The 15,764-nt window shown below is 44.9% G+C and overlaps 1 protein-coding gene across 1 annotated transcript; it reads left to right on the plus strand.

Annotated features, from left to right (window-relative positions):
• The first annotated feature begins 382 nt into the window (after positions 1-382).
• Positions 383-15,301, plus strand: LOC134095326 (soluble guanylate cyclase 88E-like). Its single transcript, XM_062548776.1, has 18 exons — positions 383-511; positions 949-1,089; positions 1,437-1,576; positions 4,063-4,197; positions 4,327-4,450; positions 4,599-4,718; positions 5,265-5,349; positions 5,532-5,588; positions 6,182-6,299; positions 6,842-6,971; positions 7,537-7,683; positions 8,025-8,171; positions 8,289-8,445; positions 9,109-9,218; positions 9,507-9,596; positions 11,275-11,421; positions 13,333-13,470; positions 15,088-15,301. The coding sequence occupies exons 1-18, from the start codon at positions 392-394 to the stop codon at positions 15,244-15,246; spliced, it is 2,265 nt and encodes a 754-aa protein (XP_062404760.1). The 5' UTR covers positions 383-391; the 3' UTR covers positions 15,247-15,301.
• The last annotated feature ends 463 nt before the right edge of the window (positions 15,302-15,764 follow it).

Consider the following 15,764-nt stretch of genomic DNA (forward strand, 5'->3'; position numbering starts at 1 on the left):
CCAGTGAATGCTGTTTCATTTTTACCGTGTACATTATATTCATGGGTTTCATCAGGTCTCTTTCCACAGGTGTATTAATCAAGCACCATGCAGTCATTCATAAACTAGGTGCTTGATGTTATACACCTGTAGAAAGGGACCTGATGAAACCCATGAATATGGTCGAACTTGACTTGAAATTGGATCAAAAATGGACACAGAGAAGACTCATTTGAATGAATTCACTGCTCTTTGTTCACAATCTTCGTCTTAGCTCTGCCTTTATCGCACAGCGTGACCAGATCCTGAGCCCACCTCAGAGGACCCTTGTGTCTGCTGCGCTGCTTCCTGCTGCTCCTGGTGCTGGGTGTGAGAGAGAGGGAGAGGAAGAGGAAGAGGGAGAGGAAGCGAGATGTACGGGCTGCTGTGCGAGAGCCTGCACGACTTCATCAAGGAGTCGTATGGGGACGACGTGTGGAAGCTGGTGCGCGAGCGCGCCGACGTGCGCCTCCACTCTTTCGTCACGCACCAGGTGAGAGAGATTAGGTGGGCATTAATGCCCCCCTGCCCTGCCCTGCCCTGCCCTGCCCTGCCCTGCCCTGCCCCCTCTGATCTGCAGTGCGCTAAACAGAACCCCACGGACAGATTAGCAGCTCCTGTCAACAGCCTCAGGCGTGGAGCGCGCTCAGTTAACACCACCATTAATGTGAATTGAGGGGCTTCCAGGGCTGTTCAGTTTTCAGCTCTGCTCTCTCTAATCCCCTCCTGACGTATTTATAGCCAATGCAGTCAGGGACAGATATTGTGATGAAATGTAATAATGAAAAGTAAACAGATATCTGCTGGATTGGGGCCAGAGAAAGATAGTGTGTGTGTGTGTGTGTGTGTGTGTGTGTGTGTGTGTGTGTGTGTGTGTGTGTGTGTGTGTGTGTGTGTGTGTGTGTGTGTGTGTGTGTGTGTGTGTTGCAGGTCTACAGTGAGAGCGTGATCCCCAGGATTGCCAAAGCTGCCAGTGGGGTGACAGGGACGCCCTACAATGAGCTCATGAACTCCTGGGGCGTCTACTTCCTGGGCTTCGTGGGGAAGTACGGCTATGACAGAATCCTAAAGGTGTGACACACAGGAAACACAAACAACTGTTTTCAACTGTTGACAACTCCATCAAGGTTGTCTGAGGACATTTTAAATGGCTACACTATTTGTACACTGTATTGACATATTTGCTATCTGCTTATCTGTATGAATCCTACTTTTACAATTGGTCAGGACTTGCAATGGCAGCTTATTGTGTTGTTACTATGATTACTCTATGTGTGTGTGTGTGTGTGTGTGTGTGTGTGTGTGTGTGTGTGTGTGTGTGTGTGTGTGTGTGTGTGTGTGTGTGTGTGTGTGTGTGTGTGTGTGTGTGTGTGTGTGTGTGCGTGCGTGCGTGCGTGTGTGCGTGCGTGTGTGTGTAGGTGCTGGGTCGGCATGTGCGTGACTTCGTAAATGGTTTGGACAACCTCCACGAGTACCTGCGCTTCAGCTACCCCAAAGTGCAGCCTCCCACCTTCTTCTGTCAGGAGGAGTCGGCCACAGGGGTCACCCTGCACTACAGGTCAGAGCAGCCCGTCACACTACAGGGGAACATAGCACACAGGCCACTCAGAGAGCGCTCAACTCTGGAGCTGACCTGGCCCTGATCTGAGCATTCCAGAATCCTCTATGTTATATGGTATTTTATACCTACCTCATTTTTTTTCTGTCTTTTGGGTATGCATTTTGTGATTTATGTGAATTGTTCATGCAGCACTGTAGCACACTTATTGTTATCTATCAGGAATCATTCCCGTCTCCCTATTTTTTGGCCAGATTCTGCCCCTAGACCTTCTGAAATATTGCCACTGGTCCAACTCTAGAAGGTCCGGTCAGTACTGGTGTAAGTTGCTCGAGAAGATGGCGCAGGGCTGGAGTGGGACACGTACTGTATTATTACCGGGTAATTACAAGTTCTAGCGGCCCAGCATAAAACAATTTAGCCTATATTAATAATCACCTTGATTAGTTGCTAGTTTGACATTTTTATTCTTCTTGAACTTGACAGACTAGTATAGCTCAGAGTGGAATCTGGAAACAATTTCATTCTTCGGCCCACTTCAAAAAATTTACTTGAATAGACTAATCACCAAATCCAGGCCATTTCATTTCTGCACATAGGCCTACTGACCAAACTTACCAAACTGACCAAATAGCTTAGCATACAGGCTACCATAATAGTGACAAGCCCTGTAAATGCACACTTTCTCTGTCTGTCGGATTTAACGCTCCTCTATAGTTTCTCTCACAGGGCTACTTAATCACTGAAACTGAACGTTATCTTCAAAGGAGGACCCAATAGGCTACATATTTTTAAAGATAGCCTATTTTATTTTTGAGGGCTTTTGATATCGGGGGTTATTACCTTACAGTTCAATTAATTATTAGCCTATTACACGTCTCTGCTGCATAGCCTACATAGTCGTCAGGGCCGTTCAACTGGAGAAGCCAGGGGTCCTGAATTTCCCGATTCTCCCGATTACCCACCCCGGGCCTGAGATGGTGTCACTGACCCTTGTCGTTTTTCCACCATATTGGATTGAATCGAGAGCGAAACTAAAGTTTCACAGGTCAGAAATTTTGTCTGATCTTCACAAAACATGATGTACATAATCCTTGGACCAAGTCTCACAAAAGTTACCAGAAGGATATTTGATTTTTGGAACCATTTTCCCATCACAGCCGAACGAAATCGGCGGCATAGCCGCCAAACAGGAAGTTTGGTCATATCTCAGTATGCATGCATGTAACCGAGGCCAGTAGGTCAGATTTAAAAAACTGAGGTACTCCTAGAATCCTTGAATCAAGCCGAGTCAACGCATTATATTTCGTCAACTTGGACCTAGTGGATTTCAGGGATATTTTTATTTTTTATTTTTGATGTTATTGAGCTAAACTTGACAAACATGATCTTCAGACTATGCGTCACAAAAGTTATATAAATCGTTTTGATTGTAGAAAATGTACACTCATCCCAGCCAATCAAAATCAATCGCGAAGCTGTCAAGCAGGAAATGAGTTCATATCTCAGCAAGGTTTTGATGTATGAAGTGCAGACTTGGTACATGGACTTGGGACCCCATCCCCAGGATGCACAGTACATTTGGTGATTCTTAACCACTAGGGGGGTGCTATAACCACAGGAAGTAGGCTCATATCTCAACAATACTTTCATAAGTCAAACTTGGTACATGGACTCAGGACCCCATCCTGAGGACCCCATCTTGAGGATGCACAATAAATGTGGTGCATTTCAACCACTAGGAGGTGCTATAATCACAGGAGGTAGGCTCATATCTCATATCTCTTGTGAAACTTGGTACATGGACATGGAACCCCATCCTGAGGGCACACAATAAAATGTGGTGATACTCGATATCAGTACATGACACTTTAGAATGGGAACTTTTGGTGAAATTAGGAGAAATACATAGGCGCGAGTAGACAAAATGTCATGAAATAAACACCTACAGTAAATGTGCAAATCGGTGTTTGTTGTTGTAGTAGGGTGGTAGAATACATGCTAAGGTAGCAAAGTAGCACAACATCTCGAAATTGACCACTGCTTACAAAAACTATGTTTTCACCTGCCGTGAACTTTGACCTGTACAGCCGATTTTGAAATGATGCACCGTTGGAATTCTTGGATCAAGAATTCAGTGCACCATATTTCACTATCTGCTCCCATTGGTGAACCACACTTGAGCAAGCACACTTTTGCAGTTCTGTGGAAATGATTTCTAATTAATTATTCAATCAATCAATCAATCAATCAATAAATCAATCAATCAATCAATCCTTCCATCTATCCAGCCATCTGTCTAACTATCTATCCATCATATACAGTATCTACAGTATCTACAGTATCTATCTATCTATCTATCTAAAATGTAGGTGGTGATCCATGGAAGGCGCTAGCAGTATTAAACGTGCCGAAGAGCAATAAAATAAGATGGGACTGTGTGGATGTTCTGACTGTATGTTTCGCTGGGGCTGTTCTCCCTGCAGGAGCAAAAGAAAGGGCTACCTTCACTACGCCATGGGCCAGCTGAGGCAGATGGGCAAGCAGTTCTACGACACAGACATCCACGTGGAGGTGCTGTCCGAACAGCTGGTGGGAGACTACTCCCACGTCACCATGAGGTCTGGTCCACTGTCTACATGCAATACTATACTAAATTATACACAATACTATACCAAATAATACGCAATACTATACCAAGCTGTTAGCTGAAGTTTGTTTGTGGTTGTTTGTTTGTATGTTTGTCACAGGTTGAACTTTGACAACTCTGCCTACCGTTACATCATGAAAGAAGACGAGGAAGAGCATGAGATTTTACCCATAACCAGCGATTTCTTTTTTGATGTGTTCCCCTTCAACATTGTTTTCAGACAGGTATTGTAGACTCTTACATAGGAGTTCTCTTTTCTTCTCTTCTCTTCTCTTCTCTCCTCTATTCTCCTCTCCTCACCTCTCCTCTCCTCTCTTGTCTTATTGTTGTTTAGCGGTGCTGCATGCCACTCACGTGTTCTCTCCACCACAGGACATGGTGGTGCACAACGTGGGCTCTGGCCTGGCCACAGTCTTCCCCGACCTGGATGGAAAGAAGATCACCGATGCCTTCCTGCTGGCACGCCCCCTAGTGGAGTTTACCTGGAACATGGCAAGTCATGCAGGGACACAAGTGACCACAGCATAGTGGGCAGAGACGGACAATTTAGGGTTATGTTTGAGATGGGCAATAAAGGATACGGTAGTTAGTGTCTTGAGACATGTGTAATGTTTTAGCACTTCATAAGTGAAATTAAATTTAAATGGATATTGAAGTAGTTACTGCATTATGTAACATTAAATCATAAACAGCTGTATCAACAGACCTGAACACTGTACACTTACACTTACAAATAAGGATTTTTTTTCACATATTCATTAAATTAAATGTGATGTATATAGTTACTATAGTAGTTACTATAATGTATAATGTTACTAGGCTATAGTATAATGTTTTTTCAGTCACAAAAACTGAACTCACTTTATGTTAGGCAATAGTGCTGTCGTGAAATGCCATGCCATATAGCATGCCAAAGTGGGTCTGACGCTCATTTAGCTTCTACAGTGTTGAGGATGAAGTGAAGTAGTGCCATCTGAACAGTTGTGGGCAGGAAAGTCAGGAAAGGGGTTCTGACACCATTCTCTTATCTTTTAACAGATCATCTCTCATCCAAACAACCTGTTTGAGATCATGTCCAAAGAGCCGGTGAAGAGAGAGAGAAACCTCCACAACCGCGTTCAGAGTGAGTGCTGTCTCTAACCCCTGACCCTGCAATGAGCTCACTCACATACCAGCCACCCTTTTAAAACAGGACCTTGACTGTTATTTAAAGAACTAAGTGTGTGTGTGTGTGTGTGTGTGTGTGTGTGTGTGTGTATGTATGTTTGTGTGTAGATTGTGACTATGAGAACGCCAACCGTACAGCTGATGTGGATGTGGAGCTCATGGCCTTCCAGTCCATCATCGGTGACGACTACAAAGGTCACTAACCCCTGCCTTGACCTCTGACCCCTCACCTTTGACCCTCTCCCCTCTCCTTGATTTTTTCCCATTTGTTTTGCTCAAGGGAAGCCCTCTTATTAGGAAACTCCATGATGTAACCTGTGCCCTATTTTTAGTTGTTGCTAGGTCCAGCCACCAAAGAAGCACATTGCCTCATTAAGTTCAGGCCCACACTCAGAGTAGGGCAGCTGTGATAGTGTTTGCTGTCCTCTGGCTGTGTTGCTCTGTGTCTTGTCGCCCTCCATGCTGGGCTGTTATTAATGCCCGCTGTGTGTGTGTGTGTGTGTGTGTCTGCACTTTGTGTGTGTTTTGTGTGTGTGTGTGTGTGTGTGTGTGTGTGTGTGTGTGTGTGTGTGTGTGTGTGTGTGTGTGTGTGTTGCGTGTGTGTACATCTGTGTTTGTGTGTGTGTGTGTGTGTGTGTGTGTGTGTGTGTGTGTGTGTGTGTGTGTGTGTGTGTGTGTGTGTGTGTGTGTGTGTGTGTGTGTGTGTGTGTGTGTGCGTGTGTGTGTCTGTGTTTGTGTCTGTGTGTGTGTGTGTCTGTGTGTGTGTGTGTTGATTTGCCCACTGCCAGATGGGAATAGTGCGAACGCCATGGAAAGCTGGGGAGATGGCAGTCGCTGCCTCAGACTGAAGGGCCAGATGAGATACATGCCCGAGTGGGAGTCCATCATCTTCCTCGGCACACCTGTGTAAGTCCATCATCTTCCTCGGCACGCCCGTGTTAAGTCCATCCTCTTCCTAGGCACGCCCGTGTTAAGTCCTGTGTCCACCAATCCCATTGTTTGATTGGTGGACAGAATGATGTACGGCCTTAGATGGCCTTAGTCCATCATCCTCCTCTGCACGCCGGTGTGAGAGTCGCGCTGCAGGAACAGAGTCTCATTGTCCGTCCGCCAAAACAAATCCATCTCTCATTTCCTTTGATCTCCATCTGTATCTCACTGGCCCACTTCAGAAGTCTCTTCCTTCTGAGTCACAGTCACCTTTCATGTTTTACACAGATAACATGCTCACAGACAGACTGCCCTTTACATGAAATAAGAAATCATTTACAAACATATACACACAATATCTTTTACCAATATTACAAACACCTGTGCGCTTGGTAGAATCTCATCTCATTCTATTTAACCTGGATTTGTGTCATGCTTCCCATAACACATGTGATGTCCTGCATTGTGGTCTGTGTGTGAGTGGGCCCTGTGTGTCCTGTGCTGTGCTGTGTGTTTAGGATGGAGAGCCTGAGTGCCATGTTTAAGACAGGACTGTACATCAATGACCTGAGCATGCACGACTCCAGCAGAGACCTGGTGCTGGCAGGCACACAGCAGTCCGAGGAGCTCAAGAGAGCTCTCATTCAGGTGCAGTGGTTTGTGTGTGTCTGGGTCTGTGTGTGTGTGTGTGTGTGTGTGTGTGTGTGTGTGTGTGTGTATGTGTGCACAGATACAATTCTGCTTGACTTTAGTATCTGAAGACAGTCCATTTAGAGCAGAAGAAAAGTAATGGTTCAACTGAACCGACTGAGCAAAGGAAGCATCCACACTGACCAACGATAAGGAAAGTCTCTTCTCGTGTTGGTGAATGTGATGGCTACAATTGGATGGATTTTGTTTTTCTGACAGCTTTTTACCATCATTAAAATTGCTCTGAAAGTGATCCTCAACGATATTGTTCTTTATATCGTTATCGTTATTGTTTATGAGGAGACATTGCCATTTATATTAGCTAGACTGATATGCCGTTATCGTTATAGTTATCAATATTGGTGTGAGTGGCCCTTAACCGAGGATCTTGTCAGCTCAGTCTGTCAACATGGAAGGGGGAGACACCATTCTACTCCTGTAGTCCTTTTTGTTTTGTGAATAGCTGCTCTCCTTTTTCATTTCCCTTTTCTGATTTGCTCCTCCTCTCCCGTCTGTGTCTCAGGAGCAAAAGAAGTCCAGTAAGCTGGAGGAGAGCATGAAGATGCTGGACTACGAAATGAAGAAGACAGATGACCTTCTCTACAGGATGATCCCTAAGCCTGTGGCCAAGAGACTGCGCAAAGGAGAGCCGGCCGTCAACACCTGTGAGGTCAGCACACTACAACCGTGTCGGAATGCTTACAGTAATCAAACCCCTGATTGGCTCTCTGGCAACGTATTTTAGTAAAGAATTCCTAAAGAATGCAAACAATTATCTGTGTGCAACTGCAAACAACTTGTAGTTCAGCATTATCTTCAGAAGGTGAACTAGGGAGTCCTGAAGAGCTGTGTGTGTGAGGGTGTATTCTGTGTTATCAACTCCAAGTCTACCATACGTATTTGTATGGCAAACATATCATACCTGCCCCATGCCTAGCGCTCACCCATTTCAGTTAGGAATATGACCAGAGGCGTGAGTTGAAGTGACCAGTGGATGTGCCCGTGTGCCAGGTGTTTCCTGACGTGACCATCCTGTTCAGCGACGTGGTGGGCTTCACACGCATCTGCAGCCACATCACACCCATGCAGGTGGTGTCCATGCTCAACACCATGTACACGCTCTTCGACACACTCAGCGAGAAGCACCGTGTCTTCAAGGTCTGACACCTCGCACACACACACACACACACACACACACACACACACACACAATCCAATTCAACATGTAAGTGATGAAGATATGAAAGACTCCCCTGCTCTGTGTATTCATTGCAGGTTGAGACTATTGGTGATGCTTACATGGTTGTAGCTGGGGCCCCTGAGAAGACCAAGTACCACGCCCACAACATCTGTGACATGGCCCTGGACATGGTGCGCTCCATCGACCACCTGAAGGACCCGTCCAATGGAAACAACATACAGATCAGAGTGGGTTAGTAGGCCAGTCTCATGGAGAGAAGCGCACTGAGCAATTGGAGTGTCTCACCCTTAATAGTATCCAAAGCAGTTTGGGGTATCCTGGCGACTCTTGAGCTCCCCCTAGAGAGAATATTGAGCATTCACTTTGTGTACACCTTGAAAGTACTTGCATGGCCTGAGCCCTTCCTCCTGAACACATGCATGGTGCATGAGCATTTGTTTTGGAGCCAAAGGACTAGCAACAGGTGAAGACATAGATCTCCAAAGAGCTATATCTACTGACCAGGTAATGTTTCACGATTCTCACAAGTTGTCTGACAGCTATGCTAGGTGAATGATTCTCCCTATTACAAGTCTGTTACCATCAATGGTAACAATGACTTCGAAGCTATTATATTACAATAACAAATTGTATTGGGCTACTTTAAAACTGTCGATAACACGTACTAGTGTGTGCTGAGTGAGATCAGATCTGTTTGTAGGCTATAGCAGATATATTTCCTACAGTTTTTCAATCGCCTATATAACATTATAAATATCATATTTCGATGTGGACAAGTGGAGTGGAGTGGAGAAGTGTAGCAATACATGAGCAAGACTGCCCTAAACCCACACTGAGGGGAAAGCTCTACTCTGTGAGGCAGGGGAAATAACTGGGACTGTGTTGTCATTTCAGGCATCCACTCTGGGATGGTGGTGGCTGGTGTTGTTGGTCATAAGATGCCGCGGTATGGTCTCCATGGCGATACGGTTCACACAGCGTCTGCTATGGAGAGTAATGGAAAGGTGTGGTGTGATCTCCATGCACAGCAATGAGATGATACATACTGTACATACAGACAGACAGACAGACAGACAGATAGACAGATAGATAGATACTATAATTGATCACAAGTGAAATTCCCTCTCTGCCCTCTTTTACCCATCTGTGGCGATCACACGCAAATCAGCAGTGGACACAGCCCCCCCTCCCCCTCCCGCCCCTGCTGAGCCCTTCAGCCCTCAATCATGGCAGAGTCATGTGGTGTGGTGTCTGTGTGTGTGATTGACTGCCGCTGTGTCCTTGGCCCTCAGGAGATGCACATCCAGCTGAGCAGCGCCACCTATGAGCACCTCAAGGGCAGCCACTTCATCTTCGAGAGGCGTGGCATCATCACCATCAAGGTCAGTCACCATCACAACAATCACCCTCAGCCACCAGTCAAGGGCTACATGTGTATTTTTTATTATCGTCTCTGTGTGTTCAATAACCCAGTCTGACACTGTAAGCCTAGCTTAGCACAATGAATTGGCCGTGGGATAGAGCAGTACTGTAGGTCAGAGCATTAGCCTATAGCTAACTGGTCTAACACACTGGTGTCAAAAATTGGGTTACCTCAATGATGTCATACTGGGTTATTCTTATTTGCAGGGGTAGATTGCAAATAAGCTTATTTCCAAAATCCTTTACTGTGTTCCGTCACTGTAGCCTTTAGACAAATAACAGAAAAGCTCAGGGGCCATTTTTACGGCCATTTTTCCCCCATTTGTGCGAGTGTCACGACCCACATCTTTTGACAAATACAGGGGCACTGGCTGTTTCAGGTTTGTATCATGCAATGAAAACCCTGAGGTCACTTTTAGCGTTCACTGAATTCAAACACCTGTCAACATGCTTTAATCACTACCTCAGAGCTGCCCCTCCGGCTCATTTCCTGTTCTGAATAGCGCGCACCCTCTTCTCTGCTGATTTAAAACAACCCTTTCATCTGTGTGACAAAGCGCTCAGTCAAGCTCACCGCAGCACGTGCCAGCTTTGACAGCAGGCATGGAATTCTGTGTAGAGTTGAATCGATCAATGATGCCATAGGGTTATTTGTTGGAGTAGAATGGCATACATGTTACGTCTATGAGGATCATGGCAGTCCCTCTGAACTGATGCTCCGTCTGGCATTCTGCTAGCAGCTGTCTTGTGAGATCGTGAGGTCTGCCACTCACATGGCAACTACGAGACATTCTTTGCTGCATCTTGTGTGGCAAAGGTCCACACTTCCTGTTCATTTCCGCAGCATTAACCTTTGCAGAGCAGCAGGGAGCCATGCATCAGGGCTTTGATCTGCTAATGACCCAGAGGATAATAATATTTGTTGATACACAGGCTATAGAGACTGTGGTGGCACCTGATTGGGATTAGTGTGTGTTGATACCTGGATGAGTACATATTTTAGTTTTTTTGACTTGTTTGTGTGTTTCTTAAAGGTATACTATGCAACGTTTTTCAGTTAATCAATTCGTTCCATACTGTTATATATGATTAAATGGGTCATTACCGGCCGAACTGTGTTTTTTTTGGCCGCTCTAGTGGTCTGTAGCGGTAAAACCACACTTGCAACTTCAGGAGACACTGGGCACGCACCCATGCTCTACTCCAGGAAGTGTCATGTAGGCTAAAGTCTCATGAAAAGGCACGGCAGACTGACCGATTGAGGAGTTTTGTCAAATATACAAGCTATAGCTGTAGGGGAAGCTCTGCAGAGAAATATGCAAGCATAAAACAAGCGAAAATGAAAAGTGAAAGCGAAACCGGTGATGAAATCGCCAATCCTGCATAGTATACCTTTAATGTTTGGTTAATACAACTAAAGCACTACAAAACAACTGACATAAGTAATCAGTACAGTATGCTTAGGCTGTATGTAAAATTTGTTGAATCAACAGGACTTTGTGTACTTGTACTGTATGTGTGTGCGTGTGTGTGTGTGTGTGTGTGTGTGTGTGTGTGTGTGTGTGTGTGTGTGTGTGTGTGTGTGTGTGGATGTGTGTGTGTGTGTGTGGATGTGTGTGTGTGTCGGTGTTCCTACAGGGCAATGTGGAGATCGAGACGTACTGGCTGAAGGGGAAAAGAGACAAAGACGGTAATGCACAGGCAGCCTGCCCCCAGTTTGAGACACAGACCATCAGCAAGGCCACCATCTCCGCCTCAGATCCTCCCATCAGCGAGGAGGTGCTGGTACGCACTAGGATATGCTTGTATGATGATGCTGTTTATGTTTGTGTCAGTAGATGACATAACAGTAAGCCAATATGGTATTTCCATCAAGCGCTACACATGTTTTCTAGTTTTTTCCCCCCTAATTTCTGTCAACCCACTCTTCAGCAGTTGGGTTGAAGTTCAGCACATAAAACATACTGCATAAAAGTCATAGCAAAGCAGATCTTTTGAAAGACAGCAATGATTTTTAAAGATAATAACATTTTAAGGTTAGTCTTTTTTGCTACTGGACTCCCCCTGCAATAGCTGAGTTTTTGTATTTTACACAACTGCCATATATACAGTACTGTACTTAGCCTGGAGACCATAACTCTCTGACTTCGCATTCCATTGGCAAATGTGTATTTCCTGGTTTGTGGTCTAAAGTTTGAAATCATTGGAGTTCAATCACTAACGCTTGATAATGACTTATGTTAACCACGGGGGACACAACGATAATGATAGGCTTAAAGCTTAAACGTAATCGCTCTCAGGAATGCCCTCTGTTCGCTGGCTGGACGGAGGTGCTCTTGCCGGAGTAAACGAGGTCGGATCAAGCTATTCCAGACGGAGTACTGTAGGAAAAAGAAATTGAGCGGAAGTACGTAGACAGGCGGGGCCAGGCTAATATATACCACCCACGGCTTACATCCTTCCCCTCTGGACACAGTACATGTGGATTTGTTAACAAACCAGCTAAGATAATCTCCGAAGCACTGACAAGGTAATATTACACAATTTCATACAAATTTTAGGCTATTTCACAATTGGCATAAAGCCATTTGTGATTCCCCGGGTGAGGTTCTCTGTAGACGGGTAGATTTGGATGGGGAAGGCAGGCCCATTAGTTTACCGAGAGTTAGTAAGTTAGTTAGTTAGTTTACCATTAAATTGACTTTGAAACTGTTATATTAACTGAACTTTAGGGAACACATCACTATTTTATGAAATTGGGTTATTCACCGTCTCCCCTAGAGTTAGATAAGTGAGCAAAACCATTTTCGTCTCTGTGCATGGATTGTTGTAGTCCGGCAGCGCCCTCGCTAGGTTAGCTTAGCATAGTTAATGGTACAGTATCCTTTGTTGGAGAGGCATGTGAGCCAACAATATATATATATATATGTGTGTGTGTGTGTATTACTTACTTCTTGTGGCCTCCATATTCACAACGAGTACAAATGACAATGCAGATGAAGACTATACAGATTGAAGGATTATATTGAGGGCGAAGCATAGGCGAAGCACTGCTACTTGGGTGCAGAGATATCATGCAACACATCAGTAGGCCTACTTTCTCACTCGCCACAGCAAGGACAATCTCTGCACCCAAGTAGGAGTGCTTTGCGGGTGTGCTACCAGACTACAACAAAGCATGCACGGAGACAAAAATGGTTTTGCTCACTTACCTAACTCAGGCCTGATAGAGTTCAGGCGTGGTGCCTGAATTCAGGCTTGAGCTCACAAAGGAACGATGTCAAGAAAGGCTATTCTCTATATTATTGTCTTTGAATGTATTTGATCATTTCAGGCACAGATCATTTTCTGTCTATCAGCTCTGCTAACTGTAAGGGAGACGGTAAATAAACCAATTTCATAAAACGGTGCCGTGTTCCTTGTGCTGATCAAATTAATATAAATGAACATTTACAAACAAACACGAATGAACAAACATGAATATATGCTTCTACACTATAGAGATTGTGAGTTAGAGATCTTGCCGCATTAGAGTTTGTTTTTTGTATTCTCCTCACAGCTGTCTGCCACTGAGCTGCTCTTTGCCATAGGTCAGTGGCTAACCTGTTTGTATAAGAGGTCAGTCCAGCTGCTTCAGTCGTTTCTAAGGTGACCGCACGGAAAGGGCTCATCGATCCCTCTCCTCGTCTCGCGCAGGTTTTCCCCTCCGTGGCCGGCAAGGACGAGGAGGACGTCAAGTCCATTCGCTCGCACCGCATCAAAATGGAAGCCTCTGGAAACTCCCTGGAGGAGTCCATGGAGGAGTGCAGGGTGGAGGAGATGTCAATGAGTAAGGTGAGAGAAGATGCCCTTTAGCCAGCTGAGAATAGATGCCCTTAAGCCAGGTGAGAGGACTGTCCGTGGATTAGATGAAAGAAGTAGAATCACATAGCGCTGTGGCTGCCTGGCTGCGTTAGCTGCTGGCTGTAGCAACTGGAGCTTGGTAAAACCACAGATGATGTTATAAAGCAGTGGTTCCCAAACTACCACCAAATATGGTGACAAAGTAAAATGTGGTGCTTTTTTAAGCAGGTAAAAGGGAGAACTATACTGTACAACATCCTGAATAATCCTGAACAATCGTTTCCCCCTCCCCGCCTCACTTCTAACGAGAGGATTTTTGTAAAGTACTGTGGTACTGTGCTGAGTCAAAGTGCTCCGAAGTGCTATTCCGCCACACATTATAGTTCTCCCTTTTACCCGCTTAGAAAAGCGCCACATTTTAGTTTGTGCCCCCATACTTGGTTGTGTAACTAATTGTGTAACTGTATTTAGATAGGGAAAATGAAGAGGTCTTTGGTCGCTTCTAACTTCATCTCTGTTTGGATCCTAATGAATGAACTGGGTTAAGCTAGTGCTATCAAAGTGGCGCCGCGTGCCAGAAAGATTGAGTGCACACATTGAGACACTAGAGGTATGTGTCAACTCATCCTAGTTAAGCGAATAACATAGTTTAATATGATAAAATGGTGGAGTGTTCCTTTAAGTGATAAATAGTTGACGTTGGTGTTTGTAAGCTGTTTGTGAGATGTGTGAGATATGAGAGAGGCCTTGCCTTATGGAGGGTGGTCAGGAGTAGGATCATCAGAAATGTATTTGAGTAAGAGATGTATTTGGAGAAAGTGTTTGTTAGTAAGGTTAAATGTAGTGTGTGAGCAAGTAAGGCGAAAATCCCCTACCTTGAGTAAGGTGAAGGAAGATGCCATTGTTTAAAATATACAGTAATGTCTTTGGGTAGGGTTAAAGGAAAAGTGTGACATTAAAGAATGAAAAACTTTGTTTCAGGGTGAAGTGATGGATGTGTCTGAGTAAGATAAACTGTGATCTGGATGATAAGGGAGAGATTGCTGTGAGTGTACGTACTGTTTAGGACATTTCTTTTGGAAAGTTGTGGGGAAATGTCATTGAGTAAGATAAGCAGAGATGTGTGCAAGTAAGGGTAGATAATGGTGTGTGTGTGTGTGTGTGTGTGTGTGTGTGTGTGTGTGTGTGTGTGTGTCTGTGTGTCTGTGTGTGTGTGTGTGTGTGTGTGTGTGTGTGTGTGTGTGTGTGTGTGTGTGTGTGTGTGTGTGACAGACAGAGAGAGAGAGAGAGAGAGAGCGTGTGTGACTACTTTTTAGATATCGTTTTCCTTCCTCCTTTTAGTGTTGATGTGAGGCAAGAGATGAAATATGGGGCATGTCTGGTCTGGCTCTCGTGTCATGTGGGAGAGGCATTATGAGTGTGGCAGCTTGGCCTTTCCATGGCATTCAGCTCTAACCGTGATAAGAAAACCTTTGAGAGGTTTTACTTTACTTTTTGCTTTCTAAACCATAGCACACTTTTGCTCTCTTTCTCCTTCCCTCCCCTCTTTCTCCTCTCCTCTACCTCTTTCTCCTCTCCTCCCCCTCTTTCTCCTCTCTTCCTCCTCAGTCTCATTACAAAGATGCGCTTCAGGACGGCAGTCAGCAAGACCCTCGCATCGAGCTCGACTCCCCTGACTTCGACGGGAGGAATTCCCTCTTGGAGTCTCCCGACGGTTCGTGTGACTCCTGCAGCTCGGAGAAGAGTGCCATGTGTACAGTATCATGAGCCTGCAGACCTGCGCTCCATTTGAAGCTAACGCCACGCATCTTTAGTGCACAGCTTTACCTGAACTTTCTCACCTGTGTGTGGACACAAGCTTTTAAATGTCATCACCTCTGGCTGACTGCCGTTCTCAAGGCTTAATTGTGCATTTTAAATGTATAGAGTAACAGTCATTTCTAAGACATTTAAGTAGTTTTCTCACTCAAAAGCATGACTATCATTCCAGCTGCTGTAGCAAGTTCTTTTGTTGATGTCCAGTGTGTTGCACATATTTGGTGTTTTGGTGAGTCCATGATTATATTGATGTTATACTTTGTATGTTTTGTTCCACGTTATTCCACTCATTATCATAGGAGGCACAGTAGAATATCTATGGGATTACAAGTGAAGGGTCCTTTGCAGTAGAAAGCCACTTGTTAGCCTTTAGTCAATGCATATTTATTCACTGCATTGCTGCTTTGTGAGTGAGTGTTTGTCCTGTGCTCACTGAGCTGACCATATTGAATTGGAATCAGCACGAC

The sequence above is a fragment of the Sardina pilchardus genome, chromosome 11 (genome assembly GCF_963854185.1).
Source record: "Sardina pilchardus chromosome 11, fSarPil1.1, whole genome shotgun sequence".
NCBI classification, from domain to species: domain Eukaryota; kingdom Metazoa; phylum Chordata; class Actinopteri; order Clupeiformes; family Clupeidae; genus Sardina; species Sardina pilchardus.